Source organism: Mauremys mutica, chromosome 13 (genome assembly GCF_020497125.1).
Source record: "Mauremys mutica isolate MM-2020 ecotype Southern chromosome 13, ASM2049712v1, whole genome shotgun sequence".
In the NCBI taxonomy this organism is placed as follows: Eukaryota; Metazoa; Chordata; order Testudines; family Geoemydidae; genus Mauremys; species Mauremys mutica.
Window position 1 is genome coordinate 42,715,905 of NC_059084.1, and position 24,959 is coordinate 42,740,863.

Genomic DNA, 24,959 nt, shown 5'->3' on the forward strand with positions numbered 1-24,959 from the left:
CCTGACCCTAAGTGCTTTCTTAAAGAGAGAGCGCACTCACTCACTCAGGCACACACACACTCCCCTCAACACACACACACACACACACACACTCCTTCACACAGTTCCCCCCGCAACGCACAAAGCAGGACTCACTGCATCCAGGTCACTTTCCCACTTGGGCTGTTGTTGGGGCTGACCGCAAGTTATCTTGGCCTGTTATTACAGGATGGCCTGAGTGGAGCTAGTAGTGCACTGGCTTTGACCGGCCAGACTGGCTTGCAACCACTGCGACTGGATAAAGTGAAGAGATAAGGCGGGCCTGAGAGTGTTAAGTGTGGGAACAGAAAGCAGTAGTGTTTCCTGCCAGAGCCTGCGTGTGGATGTATACGCCCACTGAGAAAGAGATGATGACAAAAATGGGTATGAGAATTTCTTTAGATGAGCAGTCTAACCTGTGGTCCTTGGCCTTGTAGGTGCCCAGGAACTCTCCACGCTGGAGCAGCGCCTGCTACGAACGCTCAGGGAGAAGGTTGGAGGCTCTGGAGCTGTCTGTAGGAGAAGGGGCCTAAGCATTGATTCTTGCTTGCCTGCTTGGTTGCTGCAAATCACGTATTTAGTAACGTGTGAAGGCTGGGAAGCTTATTATGCTTTGGCAACAAATTACCTATACGCCTGGTGTGGCTTCATTGAGTGTACCCAAGCTCCCTCTTTGGCGCAACAGATGTGCTTAGGCATCAGGAGCTGCTGCTCTCCTTCCCACCCCTTACACAGCCCACAGGGAAAGTGACCTGGATGTAGGAAGCCCTGACATTGCTCCTTGTTGCCCTCCTCACAGCCCCCTAGAGCTGCGGGGTGCAGAGGAGCAGCAGTCCAGCGGGGGAGCGAGCAGCAATGTCAGCTGCTTTGTGCATCCAGGTTAATTTCCTCACATGGATGCAAGAGCGGGATGCAGGGGTTAGGGGCAAAGGAGGCACTGTGCAGGGGTTAGGGCATAGGAGGGTGCAGGTATTGGGGTGTAGAAGGGGGGCAGGGATTGGTAGTGAAGGGGGTGTAGGGATTAGGAGTGCAGGAGGGGAAGCAGGCATTGGAGATGAAGGGGGCACAGTGCAGAGGTTAGGGGAGATAAATAACTTTATTTTGTGAGAACTAAGAAGTCCTACTTCTGCCCACAAGTTTCCTCAGAGCCTCCTTGACTTCTTTGTTCCTCAGACTGTATATGATTGGGTTGAACATTGGAGTAATGATCGTGTACAGCAAGGAGATTGCTCGGTTGGTGTCCACAGAACCACTGGAACTGGGCCTCATGTAGGTGATAAAGCAGCTGCCAAAGAACAAGGTGACTGTGATGAGGTGCGAGGAGCAGGTGGAGAAAGCTTTGTGTCTCCCCTCAGCTGAGCGCATCTTCAGGATGGTGGAGAGGATGCAGACGTAGGAGGTGATGATCAGGACAAAGGGGAATATTATGAACACTACAGTGAGCATGGCATTGATAACATCATTCAGGGATGTGTCTGTACTTGCCAGCTTAAGCACCGGAATAACATCGCAAAAAAAGTGCTCGATTTTATTTGACCCATGGAAGGATAACATGAATATAGTGACCGTTTGCTCAAATGCCACCACATTGCCTGCAATCCACACCACAGATGCCAATCTAATGGTGACTTTTCTGCTCATGATGAGTGAGTAACGCATGGGGTTGCATATGGCGACATATCGGTCGTAGGACATTACAGCCAGCAGGCAGCACTCCGAGTTGCCAAAGAGGAGGAAGAAATACATCTGGGTTGCACAGCCAAGGAAGGAGATGGTCTGACGCTCTGACAGGAGGTTGGACAAGGTCTTTGGGATGATGACCGAGGTGTAGCAGATCTCCAGGACTGACAAGTTCCTGAGGAAGAAATACATGGGGCTTTGGAGCATCTGGTCAGTCACCGTGACAGCAACGATGAGGCTATTTCCTATCAGGATGATGAGGTAGATGAGTAAGACCAGGATAAAGAGAAGGAGCTGCAGATGCTGGAGGTCCGAGAAGCCCAGAAAGATAAACTCAGTCACTGTACTTAAGTTTCCCTCCATATCTCTGTCCTGATGAGATCACATATGGATTCCAACACCTCAGGGGCTAGGATGGCATAAGTAGATAGAGTCACTGTTACAGGATCAGTCACATCCCTCTCCCCTTTCTCATCTCTCTGAGTGCACCCAACTCAAGTTTTTGGCATCTTCACCTTACTCGGCTCTGGGTGGAATCTTGTCACCCTTCCATTCTTAGACAAGAACCCGGACACACGGCTCCATGTACCGACCCCTTATCACCCTGCAGGGTTTGGTTTTGACCACCTGTGTCTCCTCTCTTTGGGAAGCTGTGACCAGTGATAGTGATCTACATCCTCCTTAAAACAAGGGTTTTTTGTTTTGTTTTGTTTCTTTTTCTTTCTTTCTTTTTTTTTAAATTTAGCAATTGGAGCAAAGCATTAGAGGGAAAAAAGGATTTTAAAACAGCAAGCAGCCTGCACACAGATTTAGTCTCATCCATTCCTTTGCATCTCTACAAGGAAAGATAGAGCAGGGTTTTTCCTTATCTTAACCTAGCTAGCCCAGATCCTCCTGTGTGTCTGTGCAACTCCGAACCTGGTTCTCAGACAGACTCAGTCTGTTCAAACTGGACTGGGTGCTCCCCACAAGTGTGAGCTATAACCATTATAGCTACTCGCTCTGACATTGTCTCCAATGAAACTTAAGTGTAAGCCCCTATGCAATTGTTACCCAGAGTCTCCTCTCTCTGCCCCTAGATGGACAGGCTGGATCTGCTACCAGGTTGCTCCCTAAGGCCTTGTCTACAGCTAAAATGTAGGTCAGCTTAGGTACACATAAAATTTAACTACATTGCTCAGTGGTGTGAACAATTCACACCACTGGGAGACTAGTTAAGCCATCTTCGACCCCAGTATAGACACTGATGGGCCAGTGGAGGAATTCTTCTGTCATCCTAGCGACTATCTCTCAAGAGGGTGGTTTTACTACAACAAAAGAAAACCCTCTTCTGTTGCTGTGGCCAGTATCAGCACTACAGCAGTGTAGCTGCAGCACTGTAGCTGTGCTCTTGTAGTCTGAGACTGGATAATCCAGATACAATATTAATAATTATTACAGAGCACCCAAATATTTGTCACAGCTTCCTCAGTCTTATTCCATTAATGACAATGAGATATGACACTGTTGAGGTACAAAACAATGGTGAGAAACGGATTTTAAAACAACAAACAGTTTAGAGGCACAGTTTGTCTCATCTAGGTGCCACAAATACTCCTGTTCTTTTTATTATATTTAACTATGAGCTAATTTAGATTGGCTTTCCTCTTAAATTACCTGAACACAACTGGACCAAATTTATTTTCTCCTAAACTCTGAAGTCTGGGTTAGATGAGAGACAATCCTGTAGATTCAAGCATTACAGGTGTCTTTGAAAGTAACAGCCTTAATAGACAGAGTCAATAGGGTGATAAGAGTCATTCCTTCAGATTAGTTAGTTTGGTAGAGATGCATGATGCACAGTACCTTTGAGAAGAAAGAGAGATGAGGGACAATTCTGCAGATTAGATAGATAAGAGTAAATTAGAGGGAATGATTAGATGAGAAGGAAAAAGAGATAGAAAGACAGAGAGATAGATTGCTCATTTTTCCTTTCAATTCTGGAGATCATTTAGCTGAGAGCAGCTCGGGATGATGCACATGTGGATGCAACAATAAAGAAGGAAAACACCACAATCTGTCTCATAAACCTTCCCAGCTGTGGCAAATCCACTGTTTCTGAAAGTCACTTACCTCTGGAAGAGAAGCTTGTCTGCTAGTGACCCTCAGAGGCAGGTCCTTTTTGTACTGTGCAGTGACCATTGGGATTAAATCTGCAGGGTTCTGTCTGACTCTGAGCACCCTGGACAATTAGCAATTACATTTCTGTTTTTTAAGCACACTGAACAATGAAATTGTCTCAGCAATACAGAACTGTCTTTAAACTTCAGAGATGTGCTGACCCAGATTACAATCTCACTTGCACTTGTTAAGATCATGAATATGGGTTTACTGTGCATTGTGCAAACACTGACAGAAGACATCAATTTTATTAAGATGGGTATGTTGCAATAATGTCCTGATCCCTCAGAGACTGTACAATTTATCTCAGCTTCTCAATAATAAATTCCTGTAGGACATGGAATAAGGATGTAATAATTTCATCTTGAAATTTCCAAACGAATACAATTGGTCTCTAGGCAAAAAGGTTATAGAAATAGCTACCAGTGATGACAAGAGATTAGATCATGGTGGAGCTGGGAGTCGTGTCATGCTACTCTGTGATGGGACATGGTCTCCACTTCACCACAATTGCACCATCTCTCTGGGCACTAATTGCCCCACCATTCTGGCACTCTCATTATAAATCTTAGAGTGCGTGGGACCCCTCTCATCCCTGGAGGACAGAGTTCAGGCACATTGGCAAGGTGTGTGTGTAACATACATTCACAGCCATTTTCAGGTTGTAGCTGACCTGTTGAAAGCCAAGGACAGCATTCTTCAGGGATGTCAGCTCTTCACACCATGAATTTCTAGGTCTCCAGTTCAGATCTATCGCATAGTAGGAGTGACTCCAGTTAGTTACACTTACATGGCTGCTTCTGGGTCTTATATGTAATGAGTTTAGTGGGTCTCAGTCCAGCTCCCAGTGGACAAGTGTCCACAGGGGTGGTCCTAGACTAGCTGTCAGCAACTGGCACCCTAGGCGAACCATGCAATGAGAGCCCCCAATCCCCAAGGGCAGATCTAGGCTCAGGTTTTTGGTAAACTGAGAAACATTTTGCCCCTTTTTTCCTTTTAATGTTTTTTAAATGTTTTTATTTATTTTTTAAACAGAGGCTTAATTATTTAGTTTGTCTGTCCCTCTGTCCAACCAATGTTTTTGAGATCAGATAAAATAGAGACACACAATTTTCAGAATAGATTTGTACACGACAGTTAGATGATATTTCAGTCCAATTTCAAATAAAAATGCATTAAAAATGGTAATTATTTTTTACTATTACAAATCTAAAACCATCCATTACGCTATCCTGCTTAAACTGCCACTACCACCACATCCAATATAGAAAGAAATAAGAAAACTCTTCAATGAACTTTAACCTGTATTTACAAAACACTGAATAAAAAAACACTGTGCTCTTAAAACATGACTTTTCTTGCTTTAAGTTTTGAAAATTCAGTCACTAGTTCTTTTAGATCCAGTTTTCCAGCTATTTCATGCTCTATTGACATTGTGGCAAGTCCAAAAAGTCTCTCTTGCACCATTGTTGAACTCAGATATGTTTTTTATCAATTTTAACTTTGAGAAGTTACATTCCCCACTAGCTAAGGAAACTGGCAAAGTTAAAAGAATACATAGAGCTATAAAAGTGTTTGGAAAACTGTGAGTTTATTTTCAGAAACAAACTTCACTACTTCTTCAGGAGTGGAATGTTTCTTAAGTCGTCTTGAAAAAGCCTGAAGCTCACTACAGAAATCTGTAGCATCAATGTCTTTTGAATTTTCATGAGTCAATGCTGAATCCAGTTTTATACAAAATTTTCTTATCTGTTTTCTTTTGCAAGCTGTGGATATCATATAGAAAGCCAAATACTGACTCTAGCTGCTGCATCTGTTGAAATCTTTTGTCAGCTGAGTGAATAGCAGTATCAAGGACTGTGAAGCAGAAATTCACTTTGAACCTTTGTTTTGGGTTCTGAATGGATGTGTCTCATCCTTCATATGAAAACTGCTGTTTCTTTTGCCAAATGCAAACTGGCTCTGGTTCAAATTCTGCCAGAAAGTCTTTTTCTTCAGCAAGCTCAAGAGAATCTCCCAGTGTTCTTTCGAACCCTTCATCACTTCTGAATTCCTCCAGAATAGTTTTAGTTTACTTCAGTTTTTGAATAGCAAAATGTATGTTTAAGTTCTTTTCTTGAAGCTGCTTACTAGTGAGGTTAATCTCAAAAAGGATATTATACTGCAAAATGAGTGAAGTCACAAATTTGAACTTGGAAAGGCCATTTGCAAGAGCTTCTGCATCTAAATGTGCCATATTGCCAGATGATCCAGTAAAGGTAGTATCATCAGAAATTTCAATTATGGCATCATAAATGTTTCCGAGTTCATAGCAAAGAGGCTTCAAAGCATCAATCTGACTCTCCCATCTTGTCTGACTAAGTGGTTTTATAGTTAGAGAACTCACATGGTTAGTCAGAATCTCCCAATGGTGTGTTGAGCCTGAGAAAAACAAATAAACACCTTGCACCATGTCAAAGAAACTGCTTGCTTCCAAACAGCATCTAGCAGCAGCAGCAGAGGAACTGTAAGAAACAAAAAAGGTCCTAGGATTGATTTCCATCATTCTCCTTTGCACACCATTGTCTTCACCCTTCATATTACTCCCATTATCATAGCCATGGACATGTAAGTTTTCAACAGATAATGACATTGTTTCAAGCTCTTGTAGAACAGTTTCAGTCAGAAATGCTCCAGTCATCTCCTTCAGTGATATGAAACCCCAAAAAATGTTCCTTTATGAGCACGTAAACATTATCTTTATCTGCAGACTTTTCCATATCCACAAAATGAATGATCATCATTTGTTCAACATGACTCACATCTGGTGTACAGGTGAATATTATCGAAAAGTATTTTGCAGAATAGCTTCTACAAATTTCTTTTTAATGGCATTTGCTAGGATTTCAATCAGTTCATTCTGCATATTGTTTCCTAAGTAATGAACCTGTGTTTCATGATCAGTTGATAACATTTATGAAGATGCTTCTTCATGACTGGATCAAACAAAGATAGGTATTTAACAAATATTAAAAAGTTTCCATTACCTGGAGTGTATAATTTTTCATTTCTACCACAGCTGCGGAATGCTAACTTTTGCCCACTGAGAACTCTCACTGAAGCAATCAGAGGCACTAATATTTGTTGCCAATATTCTTCTTTTACGTTGATCACAAGTAAATTTTCTTCATTGATAGTTTTTCTTTTTTTTCAATCATAATTCAAGTTCTTTCCAATTTTGAAAGCATTTCAAATGTTCTGTACTTTTCATGTGAAGAGAGAATTGAAGATATGTTTTTCCAGTCCTTCGAACCATTTTCAGGCAGTGATGTACCAATTTTTAAAATTTGTAGCAAAAACAAAACAGAGTCCTTTGATATTGAATATTGTAAACAGTTTTGATGAATTTCTTCCCCATTAGCGAGTTTCCTCTTGTATGCTGAGCAGATAATTTTCTTTTATTTGAAATTCAATAATGGCAAGTGCAAAGTACAACACTTAGGGAAATTCAAATGCACAACCACAAAATTGGGAAAACTAGCTAGGTGACGGTACTGCTGAAAAGAATCTTGGGATTATAGTGGATAACAAATTAAATATGAGTCAGCAATGTGATGCATTTACAAAAAAAAGGCTAATATCATTCTGGGGTTTATTAACATGAGAGGCATTTATTAGACATGGGAGGTAATTGTTCTACTCCACTCAGCACTGGCGAGACCCCAGCTGGAGTACTGTGTCCAGTTCTGGGTACCACATTTCAGAAAAGATGTGGATAAATTGGAGAGTTCAGAGGAAAGCAACAAAGTATGAAGAAAAAAAGTTTTAGAAAACCTGTCTCATGAGGAAAGGTTTAAAAATCTGGTAATGTTTAGTCTTGAGAAAAGAAAGACTGGGGGTGGGGGGAAGAGGTGTGTCTGAAAACAGTCTTTAAATATGTTGAGGGCTGTTATTGAAGAAGATGGTGAACAAGTGTTCTTCATATCCATTGAAGGTAGGACAAGAAGAAGTAAGCTTAATCTGAAGCAAAGGAGATTTAAGTTAGAAGTTAGGAAAAGCTTTCTAACGCTCAGGGTACTTAAGCTCTGGAAGAGGCTTCCAAGAGAGGTTGTGGGATTCCCATCACTGGAGGATTCTAAGAACAGGCTGTACAAAGGGATGGCCTGAATATTCCTTCCAGACCTACATTTCTAATACTCTTAGCCTCCTTTCAAAAGCCTGATGTTACCTGTGCTGTTCCAGAAGCAGATCAGGGACGTACTGCGACCTAGAGAGTCCCATTCTGGCATCTAGTTCCCTTCATGCTTCCTGAAGGGACTAATTAGCAGCAACTCTGTGGCTGTCCCAGATTACTTAACCCTCCAAACCGGTGTATCTCTGCTGTTTAGCATTTTGGTGTCTCCATTGTGCTCGCCACAAAATTAGCCAGAATTTCAATGTCTCCTGCTTCAGCAGGACCTCCCTGAACACAGACGATGATTCAGGGCTCTTCTTGGAACCCCCTCTAGTTTGTCTATGTCATTCTGGTAAGACAGTATGCAGCCTTGTTACAGACAAGAAATGAAGGCAGATAAAATATGAATTTACTTGCCCCAAGCCCCCACAGTGATGGAGCAGGGAATTGATCTCTTCTGAAAGCAAACCTAATGCATTACCCACAAGACTATTTTAAGTTTTCTCACATTGAAGGAAGGAATGATGTATAATTTTAGGTTTCCTGCATAATTGATATCCCGCCCGCATTTTGGGGCTTTGTCACACATTGCATCCTTTGTTTAGACTTGAAGAAATACACGATATGCTATTGGATTAAGCAATTGATGGATCTATGCCATATACCAGTACAAGCTTTGGGGGAAGGATAGCTCAGTGGTTTGAGCATTGGCATGCTAAACAAAGAATTGTAAGTTCAACCCTTGAGGGGGCCACTTAGGGATCTGGGGCAGAATTAGTACTTGATCCTGCTAGTGGAGGCAGGGGACTGGATTTGATGACCTTTCAGGGTCCCTTCCAGCAATATGAGATAGGTATATATCCATTTTTTATTAAGTTGCGTGTGTGTGAGTGTTTAAATTGCTCCATGACCTAGCAGAATTTCCTGACCAGGGCTGTAAAAACATGTTTTGCACTTCACTGCTTTCAACAATACAGAACTCTTTAATGTAACAGTGTAATTATCACACCAATCCTTTCAAATGCATCTGATAGCTGTATTTACCATAGAATGTCAGGGTTAGAAGGAACCTCAGGAATTCATCTAGTCCAACCCTCTGCTCAAAGCAGGACCCACCCCCAGACAGATTTTTGCCCCAGATCCCTTAATGCCCCTGTCAAGGTTCCTTCCCCACTCTGAACTCTAGGGTACAGATGTGGGGACCTTCATGAGAACCGCTAAGCTTAATTACCATCTTAGAGCTGGTTTTGCTGCCACCGCCCAAATTATTTATGAGTCATAACTCTGTCTACCTCCCCCCCCCGCAAGAATATCTCCTTCCCAAGTACTATAACCCTTCCCTGGGTAGCCTTGAGAGACTTCTCCACCAATTTCCTGGTGAACACCGATCCAAACCCTTGGATTTTAAAACAAGGAGAAATTTTGAATCTGTTGCATATTAAATGAATTGGCTGACCCCTGGTTCTTCTGTTATGTGAAGGGGTAAATAACATTTCCTTATTCACTTTCTCCACACCAGTCATGCTTTTATAAACTTCTATCACATGCCCCCTTAGTCGTATCTTTCCTAAACTGAACAGTTCTAGACTTTTTAGTCTTTCCGCATATGGAATGTGTTCCACACCCTAATAATTTTTGTTGCCCTTATCAGTACTTTTCCCAATTCTAATATATATTTTCTCAGATAAGGTGACCAGAACTGCATGCACTATTCAAGGTATGGGCATAACATGCATTTATATAATAGAATTATGATATTTTCTGTCTTATTTTTATTCCTTTCTTAATGGTCCCAATATTGTGTTAACGTTTTTGACTGCCAGTGCACACTGAGTGGATGTTCTCAGAGAACTATCCACAATGATTCCAAGATCTCTTTCTTGAGTAGTAAGAGCTAATTTAGACCCTATCATTTTGTGTGGACAGTTGGGATTATGTTTTCCAATGTGCATTACTTTGCACTTACCAACACTGAATTTCATCTGTCATTTTGTTGCCCAGCCATCTAGTTTTGTGAGATCCCTTTGAAACTCTTCTCAGTTGTCTTTGGGCTTACCTAGCCTGAATAATTTTATATCATCTGCAAACTTGGCCACCTCACTGTTTACCCCTTTTTTCCAGATCATTCATGAATATGTTGAAAAGCATTGATCCTAGTGCAGGTCCTTGGAAGACTCCACAATTTACCTCTCTTCACTGTGAAAAATGACCATTTATTCATAAGAATATAAGAACATAAGAACAGACAAAAGGTCCATCTAGCCCAGTATCCTGTCTTCCGACAGTGGGGAATGCCAAGTGTCCCAGAGGGAATAAACAGAACAGGTTATCATCAAGTGATCCATCCCCTGTTGCTCATTCCCAGCTTCTGGGAAACAGCGACTAGGGACACCATCTCTGCCCATCCAGGCTAATAGCCATTGATGGACCTATCCTCCATGAACTTATGTAGTTCTTCTTTGAACCTTTTCCAATTCCAATATATCTGTTTAAGATGGGGCAGCAAGATCTGCACACATTATTCAAGATGTGGGCGTACCATGGATTTATATCGAGGCAATATGATATGTTTTGTCTTATTACCTTTCCCTTTCCTAATAATTCTTGACATTCTGTTAGCTTTTTTGACAGCCTCTGAACATTGATTGGATGTTTTCAGATAGCTTATCCATAACTCCAATATCTCTTTCTTGAGTGGTAACAGCTAATTTAAATCTAATCAATTTTTATATATAGTGGGGATTATTTTTTTTCCAATATGCACTACTTTGCATTTATCAATATTGAATTTCATCTACCATTTTGTTGCCCAGTCACTACGTTTTGTGAGGTCCTTTGTAACTCTTCTCAGTCTGCTTTGGACTTAACTATCTTGAGTGGTTTTGTATCATCTGTAATTTTTCCACCCCAATGTTTACCCCTTTTTCCAGATCATTTATGAATATGTTGAATAGGACTGGTCCCACTACAGACCCCTGGGAGCACCACTATTTACCTTTCTCCACCCTGAAAACTGACCATTTATTCTTATCTTTTGTTTTCTATCTTTTAACCAGTTACCAACTGATGAGAGAACCTTCCTTTTTATCCCATGACAGATTACTTTGCTTAAGAGCCTTTAGTGAGGGACTTTGTCAAAGGCTTTCTGAAATTCTAAGTGCACAATATCTACTGGATCCCTTTGGTCCACATACTTGTTGACCACCTCAAATAATTCTACTAGTTTGGTGAGGTATGATTTCCCTTTACAAAAAAAATGTTGACATTCCCCTAACAAATAGTGTTCAACCTATGTGTCAGACAATTTTGTTCTTTACTATAGTTTCAACCAGTTTGCTCAGTACTGAAGTCAGGCTTACCAGCCTGTAATTGCCAGGATCACCTCTAGAGACGTATTTAAAAATTAGTGTCACATTAGCTATCCTCCAGTCATGTGGTACAGAAGCTTATTGAAATGATAGGTTATAGACGACAGTTTGTAGTTCTCAGTTTCACATTGGAGTTCCTTTAGAACTCTTTGGTGAATACCATCTGGTTCTGGGGAATTATTACTCTTTAGTTTATCAATTTGTTCCAAAACCTCCTCTAATGACACCTCTATTTGGGATAGTTCCTCAGATATGTCACCTAAAAAGAATGGCTCTGGTTTGGGAATCTGCATCACATCCATTGTTGTGAAGACTGATGCAAAGAATGAATTTAATTTTTCTGCAATGTCCTTATCATTCTTCAGTGCTTCTTTAGAATCTCGAATGCCCAGTGGACCCACTGGTTATTTAGCAGGCTTCCTGCTTCTGATGTTCTTAAACAAATTGTTATTACTTTTTGAGTCTTTGCCTAGTTCTTCAAATTCTTTTTTGGCCTTCCTAATTAAATTTTTGCACTTCATTTGCCAGAGTTTATGCTGCTTTCTATTTTCCTCACTGGGATTTAACTTCCACTTTTTAAAGGATGCATTTTTGCCTCTCACTGATTCTTTTACTTTGTTGCTTAGCTGCAGATAATTCTGTTCTTTTCTCCAGTTCCAGTCATCATACCACACATAACTCAGGAAGACTCTAATAAACATTTGTCAATGTTTACTTCTCCTGTGAAAAGTGGCTTTCTGCAAGTGACTCTGTGGAGTTCCAATCTTATTGTCTCTTAGCTACTTCAGAGAAAACTTGCATACATAAAAATAAAAAGAAGCGGCTGATTCTCACAAAAAAACTCTTTCCCCTCCCCATTACTATCCCTAAAATCTCATCTCGGGATTTCATAGACTTAATGACCAAAGAAAGAAAAATGTGCATGCTTCCTGCACAAATGGCCTGAAGTTGGTGCTTACCTACTGAAAATGACCTGACTACATTTCTTATGAGCAAACAAAGGATGGTCCCAACCAATAATATATTTATACACACACACACACCCCTGGTGCTTTAAAAGGCCTAATTAAACAAAGCTGAGGAAAAATCTGAGCAAAATTTATTGTGATGAAAAATTCAGACAGAAAAAAACGTTATTTAGAACTAGCAGTTGTTTTAAAAAAGGTTTAATAGTTGGCCCAAAAGCCACCATTCCACATTTTTGAGAAAAGAAAATGTTGGTAAGAGCCCATCCTGGTGAAGGAGGGAAGTTAAAGTAGCAGTTAAAATAGAAACAAAATTATAATGAATGGAAATAAGGGGAAGCAGATAGTGATGAATACATATTAGAAGGTATGAAGTGTAAAACATTGATAATGGAAGCTAACGACATCAGGGAAAAATCCCATCAATGGCAGGGCTAAGGAAAATAAGAAGGACATTTTCAAGACAATTTGGAAAAAAGAAATCATAACAATGGTACAGGCATGTTGCTATATGGAGAGGCTAAAACTGCTGATGACGTAAAAAAAGAAACAAATATTCAATAGATATCTATGTTGTCTATTTGAAAAAGAGCCAGGATTGTCCATTATGTACTGAAAAAAAATTGAGTGAAATTTTTTGACCAACCCTACTGAGTTTTCTTACCAGTGTTCAGGAATTTATTGTGTTGGGTGTTGTACAAACATACAAACACTATCCTAAACAACTGGAAACCTAAGAAAGGGGCAGCAGATGCTGTCAAATAGGTTGAGGAGGTGAACAAGGAAGATGGTGGTGATGGTATTCTGAGCCAAACATTAAATAAGACAAACTGTATTTTTTTCCACTATTTTCCTCAAGGCTGTTTTCACGTCCTTGTTTTTCAGGCTGTAAATGATGGGGTTTAACATGGGGGTCAAGATGCTGTACTGGATAGAGAACAGCTCATCTAAAACAAGTGAAGTGACTGAGCTGGGTTTCATGTACTGGAAAATAGCCGTCATGTACAATAAACCCACCACGATAAGGTGGGAGCTGCAGGTGGAGAAGGCTTTATGACGGCCCTCCGCAGAGCGGATCCTCAGGATGGTAGAGATGATGAACATGTAGGAGACCAGGGTGAGGAGGAAGGAGCTGAAACCAAATATCACAGCAGAAGAAAGAAGAGCTATTTTATTGGTGAATGTCCCAGTACAAGACAGTTGTAATAGCGGAGGGAGCTCACAACTGAAATGGCTGATTTCATTGGGCCCACAAAAGTGTAACTTTAACACAAGGACAGTGTTGACCAATGAATACAAGAGCCCCATTGTCCATGAACAACCCACCAATTGGCTACAAACTCGTTTGTTCATGGTCACTGCATAATGCAATGGGTGACATATGGCAGCATATCGGTCATAAGCCATTGCTGAGAGTATGAAAATTTCAGTAACAGCTAAGAGCAGAATGAAGAACATCTGGGTAAGGCAACCATTGACAGAAATGGTTTTGTGCTTTGCTAGGAAATTCACCAACATCTTAGGGACAACCACTGAGGAATAGCAGATATCAACAAAGGACAAACAAGACAGGAAGAAGTACATGGGAGTGTGGAGGTGAGGATCTACCCTTATTACCAACATAATTGCCATGTTCCCCACAAGGGTGATTAGATAAATAACTAAAAACACCAAGAAGAGGAAAATTTGGAGGCGTGGGTCATGAGAAAATCCCATGAGAATAAACTCAGTCACATTGGTTTGGATTTCCATTCACATACAGTGATCTGTAAAAAGAGAAAAATAAATGAAATTATCCAATATAATAACAGTATTTGAAAATTCCATGAGAGAAAGAGAAAATCCAAGTGAGATTTTTAAAAGGCACCAAGTGGATTTAGATGTCCAAATTCTAATTCCATACTCCAAGTGAAATGAAAATAGGGTTTGTCCTATTACATGAGGGTTTACATTAGTATTTTCTTTAAATACAAAGGCAGCAACACCTTCTCCAAGGTATTTCTCATACTGTGACCCATAAAACCGAGATCCTCTTGTGGACACCTTCTGTACAACCCATTTTCTAAACCAGATCTTATATCATCCATTCCATAACTAACTGTGGTGAAGCTGGTAAAATTAAGGAAATTTTAAAAGACAAGTTGCAAATAAGTTTCTGATCAGTGCGGTTGTATTTGGTCAGATAACTTCATAAAAATAGTATAGCAAATGTCTTCCTGTTGTCTGTCAATGATTTCCATAGATAGGTGAGATTCACCCATGTATTGCTCCATCTTTATGCCAACATAAGTACAATGACTTCAGTAGTATTATCCCAGTAAAAAAATGAATCACATCACTGCTGAATTATGACTCATTTGTGACCGGTTTGTAAATCAAAGATGTTTTTCATTAGTTTCCAGCTTCTATGTTAAATATGGGATGTGGAAATCAGGATGTATTCTCTCCATCTAGTATAATGTTACAGTCCAAGATTTGCCAAAGTGAGTGGTGCATTTGTTTTTTTTCATTTTTGTATGGTTGACTTTGGAACCCTTAAATGGGAGTTATTTTCCGAAATTGCTGAGCACTCTCTGTATAAAACCAGACCTCATTAAGGTGTCTTCAACCTGAGGCACACAAATCTGCCCATCAGCAATACAGGTTCAGCAGGCTAAATTCTGAAACCTATTTGACCCCATTGTTTTCACTCCTGCCCTCAGTCAAATCTGTACAAAACCACTGATTTTATGAAGCTCTTAAAACAATTGACTAGGCAAGTTGATTCATGATGCACAAGAAAGAACAGAATCTGCCTTAAACTCCCCTAGTTTTGTTGGCTTTTGATCCCATTTTTTGGTTGTAAACCTCAACAGATGTTACTCTGGATTCTACTGAAGGAGGGGATTGAAACAACAGTGTCATTCTTACAACACATCTCAAAATAGAACAGCACTCAAAGCCCAGATCATGGAACTGGAGCTGCATGCATGGATCCCATGCTGAGCCTCAGTGAAGTAAGTGGGGTTCTGCATAGGTGCCATTCCCAGACTTGATTCAGGATGTGGGCCAAAATCTTTTCTTCTGTGACCAGTGCCCTCAACACTCTATTTCTGTTTAACTGATTGCTCACGAAAGCCTCAACACACACACAAACATTATGAACAAAAGCAAAAATGTCTTCTTCCTGTTACAACCATTATCTTCCCCAGGATTCCCAGTTGATGATTCCGTCTTTCATCTTGAACCAATGGACAGTAAGCTGTTCAGAACAGTGCTATTGCCTTCTGAATAGTCTTTACATCACTATGGATGACACTGCACAAATAGAACATTAATACCTAGTTCTTATAAGAACATACGAACAGCCATATAGGGTCAGACCAAAGGTCCATCTAGCCCAGTGTCCTGTCTTCCAACAGTGGCTAATGCCTGGTGCCCCAGAGAGAATGAACAGAATCGATAATCATCACGTGATTCATCCCCTGTGGCCTATTCCCAACTTCTGGCACACAGGCTTAGGACATCATCCCTGCCCATTCTGGCTAATAGTGGATCTACCCTCCATGAATTTATCTAGTTCTTTTTCTGTTATAGTCTTGGCCTTCACAACATTCTCTGGCAAAGAGTTCCACAGGTTGACTTATATAGCATTTGTCATCAATAGATCGCAAAGCACTTTGAAAAGGATGTCAGCATCCTCACCTCCATTTTACAAATTAGGAAGCTAGGACACAGAGAGATGTAGGGCTGGATTTTTGAAGGCATTTAGGCACCTAAATGCTTTTAAAATCTTTCCCAAAGACACCCAGAAGTACTAGGACTAAAATATTTGTTTCCTTCAGCCCCATGCAGTTTTCTATCCATTATACTTCGTTGTTAGCAATTTAAAAATGTTGGCTAAAACATTTCAACTCAGGTGCCTACACTTAGACACTGGAAGCCATAGGTAGGTATCACAGTAATTGGCCTGAACTTCAGAGATGCTAAACCCTCCCAGATTCAGACAGATGTCAATGGGAGCTCATGACGCTGCTCATCTCTGAGAAGCAGGCTATTCATTTAGAGTGACGGTGTATTGATTTCATGGGGGAAATATTTTTTTATTCAAAATTTTCCTTTTGTTCAATAGAAATTCAACAGTCCTCAAAATAAATAAATAAATAGTTTGAAAAACCCTAAAATGATATTTTTTTCCAGCTTTTAAAATACAAAATGAAAAAAAAAACATTACAATGTTGCTTTTTTTGTTAAACTATTTAGTTTTCAGATTTCTAAAACCAAACATTTTTCAAGGGGTGGGGTTCTTTAATTACAAATAATAAAAATAAATAAAACAGAAAACAAAACGAATAAAATCTTTAGAAACAATGTTTTGCAAAATTTCCTATGAAAAACAAGTGACATTTTTTGGCCAGGACTAACTATTATCACTCATGCTGATGGTAGCAATTTGGTAACTCTGCCTTGCTTTTCAGTTGTCGAAGAATACAGATTTTCTAGGAGCAAGATCTATATGGTGCTATTGACATCAACAGCAGAACTCTCATTGTCTGAAACAGAACAAGGAACTGCCATGGTTCAAACAAACCAGCCTCATTCTACTTTCTTCTCTACAAACAAATGGGCCTGATTCTACACTGCCTTGCATCTTGTGATCCGTGCCTATATAAAATGTATGTAAGACACAACCACATTGGAATGCTAACATTTTCCACCCACTTTGTACTGAGTTATACCCAAGTATATATTCTGATTCAAGACAAGGAAGAATCAATTATTCAGATCCTCAGTTCCAGGGAACAGCACAGATACACACCATCAGAGAAGCCCATTCAATTTATTTACCAAATTACTTGGTTTTGAAAATGTCTACTTACCAAAAGAGTCGATCTTCTCTTTGTGATTCCTCTTCACTTTTGCTAGATTTGGTATCACAGTTCCATACTGCAAAACATGGAGGTTAGTCGAAACAAAGGCTACAGTGTGATAAAATCAACCAGTCTTTTGTGTTTTCATTACTTTGTCTATGCCACAGATACACATGCAGCCTTGCCACCTCACTCAGGACATGATCAGAAGGTTGATGAAGTAAGTGGAAAGGCAACATAGTTTGTTCTTTCTTGGCTGTGCTATCCATGTGTAATAATCTTTACATTGCTGTGTGATTGTACAAGACACCTTGTTTATATTTTAGGCTTGCTAGTTTTATGTCTTTAATATTCTGGAAAATTAGGGCTTGTGTTATACAAATTGGATCTATCTATCTATCTATCTATCTATCTATTCTTATACAAATCCATCTCTTTCTCTCTCTGCAATATCTCACTTTCACTTCCTCCCTCCCTCTCTTTCTCCCTGTCTCACCAATACACTAAGTAAAAACACCAGGTATTCCTTACCCTGAAAAGTCAGTTAGTACATGGGAGTGGATCTCATTTATATATAGTTTACATCACTGCCCCTCCCCTGTTGCAAAGAAATGCCTTTTATTCTCTGATGCTAAGACCAAGAGTTAATTATTTCTGAGGCGTCTAAACATGTTCAGGTTACCTCTGGGACATGTATCACCTGTTCAACACGCTAACAGTGTGCTGGATCAGTAATGAATGAATAATTTACAATGCATAATATGGCAGATTTAGAACGATCTATAGGCTTTGATCTATGTTGTTTATTGATTCATTTATAGATGCTCATTTAATGTAAATCACTGCAGCCCCAGTGAAGTCAATGACACCGCACTGGTCACACCAGATGAATAACTGACCCATTATTTCAATTGAATAGTATATATTATGACAGTGAATCTGTTCTGGGGAGTGGACAGTGAATATTACATTTGGCTTCTTTCTGTCTAGCATAGACACTATCTGCCCCCCTCCCTTTCAGCGTAGAATCAGAGCTCCTCACTCTCATTAATATTGTTATCCTCAGCACACCCTTGCAAGGTAGGGCAGTGCTATCATCCCAATTTACAGATGGGGAACTGAGGAACACAGAGACTAAATGACTTGCTCTAGGTCACATAGGAAGACTGTGGCAGAGCAGGGATTTGAGCTCAAGTCTCCTAAATCATAAACCAGAACCTGAACCTGTGGATCACCCTTCTGTGGGGTCTTGCCCCAGTACGTTCCAGTTGCTAATAATGTGAATAATGTTCTTGTTACCTTGTAAAGAAAATCATCTAAATCCAGACTGAGATCTTAAAACCACCATGTGTCAAGGCTTAAACCAACCAGCAGATGTGGAGGACTGATCATTACATAACGTCCCATTGCAGGTGCTCTGACACCTTCCTCAGCTGCTGGCCACCGCTGGAGACAGGACAGTGAATTGCAGAGTGCACCCAGCATGGCACTGACCTCCTTGCTGTCTGCTGCTTGGGAGCCAGCCTGTGTCACTCACTGATGGGTTGGAAGTGTGGAGAGAATTTCTTCTCAGATTTGAGTCCAGGCTGCTCCTGGCTGGCCGAGGCCAGAAGGAAAGCGACTGTGTGAAAGTCAGTGGAGTTTAGCTAAGGCTCCATTAAGGGGGGATCTGGTGTGTGCCCTAAATGTCGGCCTTGGCTCTCTAAGAACAACTTGCCCCACAGTAACAGGACTCTGGGGAAGACTATTTGAACAATCTAAGCTCCAGCTAAGTTCTGTGTTAAGGGCTTAAGAAGGACAGAGGTGGTGTAGGTGGCCATGTATGGGTGAATTACACCTTTTAAGGGGGAGTCAGCTTATGAGACTAAGGCCAGATTCTGCCGGACTAACTCACATGGAGTAACTCCTGAGCCCACATCCACAAAGGGACTTAGGTCTTTAAAGCTGATATTTAGGCATCACTGTGATCCACAAAACCCTGCTAAGCTGCCACATAACCCTGTAGGTGCCTAAACTCACTCAGCACCTAATTGTTTGCTCTTTAGGTTACCAAAGTGCCTGTGTTTTTGCCTCTGGACATGTGCCATGCTGCCTCAGGCAGGCACCCTGGTGCCCTTCTTATACCTAAGCTGCAGGGTGGTCCTCCAGCCAGATGAAGATAGTGATTCCCCTGCCTGTTTCATCTGTGGGTCCAATGCAGTAGCTGTGCTCAGACCCTGCCTGACTCCACACAGAATACCCCCTAGGAGAGCAGGCAGACATCTCTCCTCTGACTTTAGCCCAGTAGCTAGCGTATTCACCCAGAATATGGGGGATCCTGGTTCAAGTGCCCCCTGCCTGATGGGAACAGCTCTGCACAGGGGTGTCTCATGGCTCTGGTGAGGGCCCCAGTCACTGCTCTTGGGGATATTCTGTGGTGGGTTCCTTTCATTCTCCTGGTGAAGCTGTATCATTGTTTACAAATGATTAAATTTCCATGGGCCCAGAGAGAGACTGTAAATGACTCTGTAAAGCCCAGAGGATTGGGCATGGAGCTGGGAAATCCCTGTTCAAATACTTTGCCAGGCAGATGTGGAAATGAACTGGGGTCTCCTGTGTCCCCGGTAAGTCCTCTGGGCTAAAGGGTAACATCAGCTCTCCCTCCCAACTATCTTCACCTTGTTGGAGAATCACACTGGGCCTGAGGGGTCCTGAGGCCTTAAACATAGGCCCTGAGGGAGCTCTTACAGTGGAAATGGAGGCACCAAGCAAGTTGAGGCACCTACAGAGTTTGGTTGCAGCAGAGCATGGGGTGTGTGAGTCGCACTAGTGCCGACATCTGGGACTTAAGTGCCAAAGGACCAGATTTGTAAAGGTACTGAGGCACCTAGTGGTGTATCCAAAAGCATCTAGATGCTTAGCACTCATTGATTTCACAACAAAGTCTCTAGCATGGGGGTGAGGGATGAATGTGGCGCACACATTGGCCCGAGCATAGGAGGCTGTGACCCCAGAACCCATCATTGCCACCTGGCAAGGGGGTTACAAGAATCTCCTGACTCTGGTATGTATATTCTGGGTAACCAAGGAATGTCAAGTGAGAGATGTGAAGCCAACAGGGAAGAGGCCACAGGGAAAACAAGTAAAGGGGGTGACACTGCCTATGAGTACAAACAATGATCTTTGGGAATATGAGGAGAAGATGGAGGGGAAACCCCCTTTTTCTTGCACATAGGAAGCAAGCAGGTAATGTGTTTACTTTCATGAAAACAGGATCACAACCAAGCTTGGCTGAACCACTGCAAAGGGTGTTTTGAGTGGGATAAACTTTTTTAGACACAAGATTAGCCCATTAAGTTTAGTCCCCAGAATGCATGTTATGATTTTGTTTCATATGTAAGCTTTTTTCTCCATTATACTGACCTATTATCTCTTAGATCTTTGGTAATAAAGATATCCTTGTTTTCAATGGAGAAGAATCCCATGCACTGCTACAGGTTGTGGATTGGCTGGATAAGTGGCAGTTCTGCAGAAACGGGCCTGGAGATTACAGTGGACAAGAAGCTGGATATGAGTCAGCAGTGTGCCCTTGTTGCCAAGAAGGCTAATGGCATATTGGGCTGCTTTAGTACAGTAACTCCTTGCTTAACGTTGTAGTTATGTGCCTGAAAAATGTGACTTTAAGCAAAATGATGTTAAGTGAATCCAATTTCCCCATAAGTATTAGTGTAAATGGGGGGATTAGGTTCCAGGGAAATTATTTTCACGAGACAAAATACTATATATTATATTAATATACACACCGTATACATTTTAAACAAACAATTTAATGCTGTTCACAGCAAGGATGATTGTGAAGCTGGTTGAGTTGGTGAAGTTAGAGGCTGGAAGAGGGAGGGATATTTCCCAGGGAATGCCTTGCTGCCAAATGACGAACTAGCACTCTCTGAGCCCTCAAGGGTTAACACATTGTTGTTAATGTAGCCTCTCACACAAGGCAGTACAAACACCAGGGAGGGGAGACAACACAGCAGACAGAGACAGACACACACCATATGTGTGGGGGAGAGAGAGAGATGCACACTGCCCCTTTAAGTAAGCTGACCCACTCTAAAGTGCATTGTCTTTTTAAGTGGATCAGGAAATTGAGACAACAGCTGCTGCCCCAAGCTCTCTCTGTCTCTCTCCATCCATGTCCCCTCCCTGCTCTATATCAAGAAGGGGGAAGTGGGGTGCAGGAGCAGGAGGAAGGGGGACACCCTGACATTAGCTCCCCCTTTTCTCCCCCTGCACAGCAAACAGGAGTATCTGGGAGCAGCTCCAAGGCAGAGAGCAGGAGCAGCACATGGCAGTGGGGGAAGGGACAGCTGAACTGCCTTCATACCTTGCTGGGTGGCTGAAGCACAGGGAACTTAGGGGAGCGGGGAGCTGATAGGGGGCGCTGATAGGGGGGCTGCTGGTCCACCCTGGTTACAAACCACCACCAGCTAGCTGCAACGGACTGCTCTTCCTGCAGGCAGTGGACAAAGCAGGTGGCTGTCAAACAACATTAGAAGGGAGCATTGCACTACTTTAAATGAGCATGTTCCCTAATTGATTAGCAATGTAACAATGAAACAACATTAACCGGGATGACTTTAAATGAGGAGTTACTGTAGGAACATTGCCAGCAGATTGAGGGAAGTGATTATTCCCCTGTATTCAGCACTGGTGAGGCCATACCTGGAGTATTGTGTCCAGTTTTGAGTGCCCCGCTACAGAAAGGATGTGGACAAATTGGAGAGAGTCCAGCAGTGGGCAACAAAAATAATTAAGAGGCTGGGGCACATGACTTATGAGGAGAGGCTGAGGGAACTGGGCTTATTTAACTGCAGAAGAGAAGAATGAGGGGGGATTTGATAGCAGCCTTCAACTACCTGAAGTGGGGTTTCAAAGAGGATGGAGCTTGGCTGTTCTCAGTGGTGGTAGATTTCAGAAAAAGGAGCAATGGTCTCACGTTGCAGTGTGGGCGGTGTAGGTTGGATATTAGGAAAAAATATTTCACTAGGAAGGTAGTAGTCCAGAGAAGCTTTTAAGGTCATGCTTGACAAAGCCGTGGCTGGGATGATTTAGGTGGTTTAGGTCCTGCTTTGAGCAGGTGGTTGAACTAGATGACCTCCTGAGGTCTCTTCCAACCCTAATATTCTATGATTCACTATAAATATGCCTCAGTGCTGTGATATTGAGTTAGGCACTGATCCTGAGTTGCATCATACAACCTGTTGCCTTGGGGACAGTAGGCCAGGTACTTCTGTGAGTGTTCAGTGGATAAGGCTCTGGACACTACAGGGAAATGCTTCGGAGGGGCTCAGGGGCTAGGTGCACCTACGCTAACTTGTAAAGCAAAGTGAGGCCTAGCATTGCCAAGAAAAGAGAATGTTTGGGTGGATGACTGGTGATGGTGGCAGGGAACTGATACCCAGAGAAGCAGAGACAAGTCTCCCTCTGGCTAGAGGTGTGTGTGTGTGTGTGTGTTTGGGGGGCGTAACATAGTGACTCACAGTCCTGTGTATTCCAAGAATCATCACATATGTGTGTGGGGGGGATCAGGCACCTTGGTATGAGGGAAAAAAGGAAATGGGGCCATGGAGAGCCCCTGAAATAAAGGGAAGAATGTGTAACCATGGTATTCGGAGAGAGGGAAGAAAGAGGGAATACAGTGCTCTTAGCATGAGGCATAAGAGGGTAATGGGGATGGACATAGATCCTCCGGCATGGGAAGACAATAAGAGACAATGGTACGTGGACAGAAGAGAATGAGGGGCTCATGGGGAGAAAGAAGGTCACACAGGACCTCTGGCTTGGGGGTAAAAAATGGGGACCCTGGATTGTGGGGAGGAAGAACAAACAGAATTGTTGACAAAAGTCCATGGTTGTTGCAGGCAATCCTTGAAATAGACGGGGATGGGAGGGTGACACACAGGGAGCTTGTGAGAGTGCAGGTAAGTTGCAGAGGAGGGCTACTAAGGTGATCAAAGGAATGGAAAACCTACTTTATGAGAGAACACTCAAAGAGTTTGGTTTGTTTAGCCGAACCAAATGAAGGCTGAGGGGAGATATGATTGTTCTGTATAAATACATCGCAGGAATAAATATCAGAGAGGGAGAGGAATTATTTAAATTAAGCACCAATGTGGACACAAGAACAAATGGATATAAACAGGCCATCAACAAGCCTAGGCTTGAAATTAGACAAAGGTTTCTAACCATCAGAGGAGTGAAGTTCTGGGGGAGTAGTGGGGGCAAAAAACCAACTTGTTTCAGAAAGGAGCTTGATAAGTTTATGCAGGTAATGGTAAGATAAGACTGTCTTTAATCATTCTAGTGGCTCTTCTCTGTAACTTCTCGAGTTTATCAAACATCCTTCTTGAATTGTGGACAGCAGAACTGATTGGACATAAGAACATAAAAACTGCCATGAGAATCAGGCCAATGATCCATGTAACCTAGGATTCTGTCTCCAACAGTGGCCAGTTCCAGAGCTTCAGGAAAAGTGTACAGAACAGGACTACTGTTGAGAGATTCACCCCTGTCTTTCCTTCCTGGCTTCTGGTAGTGAGAGGTTAAGGTTGTCACAAGCATGAGTTTACATCCCTTGACCATCTTGGCTAATAACCATTGATGGACTCACAGTAGAACCCCATTTTTCCAACCCTCCATCATCCAGCTCTCCATATTATCTGAACAACCAGTGCACACAGGTCCAGAAGTGGGCAATATCTCCTGTGTCCACTGGATGCCGCTGCAGCCCAGGGGTGCTGGAACAATTTTTATAGTGAGGGTGCTGAGAGCCATTGAACCAAACTGTAAACCCTCTATAGGATGGAAACCACGTCAAGCCAGGAGGTGCAGCATCACCCCCATCACCCCTAGTTCCAGCACCTATGCTGCAGACTCATACTTTCCCATTCTCAGTATTATCCACATTTCTTATTATCCAATCTGGCCTGGTCCCAATTACATCAGAAAAACAGGGTGATGTTATATTTTCTATAAACTTATCTTGTTCTTTTTTGTCCACGGTTACACTTTTGGCCATCACAAAATCCCCTGGCAATGAATTCCATGGGTTGATTATATGCTGTATCAAAAATATTTTCTCTTGTTTGTATTAAATGTGCTGCATATTAATTTCATTGGGTGACCTGTGCTTTTTGTATTGTGGGAAATGGTAAACAACACTTCACTATCCACTTTTTCCACACCATTTATAACTTTATAGTTCTCTATCATCTCCTCTTTAATTGTCTTTTCCTAAAATAAACTGCCCTAATCCTTTCAGTTTCTCTTGATATGGAAGCCATTCCATACCACTGATTATCTTTATTTCCCTTTTCCAAACCTTCTCCAGTTCCACTATGTCTTTTCTGACATGGGGTGACCAGAACTGGACAAAATATTCCAGCAGCGGTTGCACCAATGCCAAATACAGAAGTAAAATAATCTTTATACTCCTTCTCAAAATTCTCCTGATTATGCTACCCACAAACAAATTAGATATTTGGCCACAGTGTCACACTCGGACTTCATGTGCAGCTTATTATCCACCATGATCCCCAAATCTTTTGGGGAGTCTAATAGAATAGATTTAGAATCTGGTCCACAATTTTATATATAATACAGATAAGATTTTCACAACCACCTACAAAATGAAGAAGTCTGTTCCTCGTTAATTATCCCACCTTTCCTGAATGTGAACACTGAAGACTCAGTTATCGACATTTCACTGCTCCTTCAATAAACATGT

At 41.7% G+C, this 24,959-nt stretch overlaps 1 protein-coding gene and 1 pseudogene across 1 annotated transcript; both read right to left on the reverse strand.

Annotated features, from left to right (window-relative positions):
• Positions 1–1,128: 1,128 nt before the first annotated feature.
• LOC123347223 (olfactory receptor 10A4-like) lies at positions 1,129–2,073 on the reverse strand. The gene has a single exon (XM_044984614.1). The coding sequence runs from the start codon at positions 2,059–2,061 to the stop codon at positions 1,129–1,131; it is 933 nt and encodes a 310-aa protein (XP_044840549.1). The 5' UTR covers positions 2,062–2,073.
• Positions 2,074–13,160: 11,087 nt separating this feature from the next.
• LOC123347375 lies at positions 13,161–14,102 on the reverse strand (annotated as a pseudogene).
• Between the last annotated feature and the right edge of the window lie 10,857 nt (positions 14,103–24,959).

Bases quoted from the DNA above. Each gene is read 5' to 3' on its own strand.
- LOC123347223 (XM_044984614.1), bottom strand. From the start codon at position 2,061: ATGGAGGGAAACTTAAGTACAGTGACTGAGTTTATCTTTCTGGGCTTC.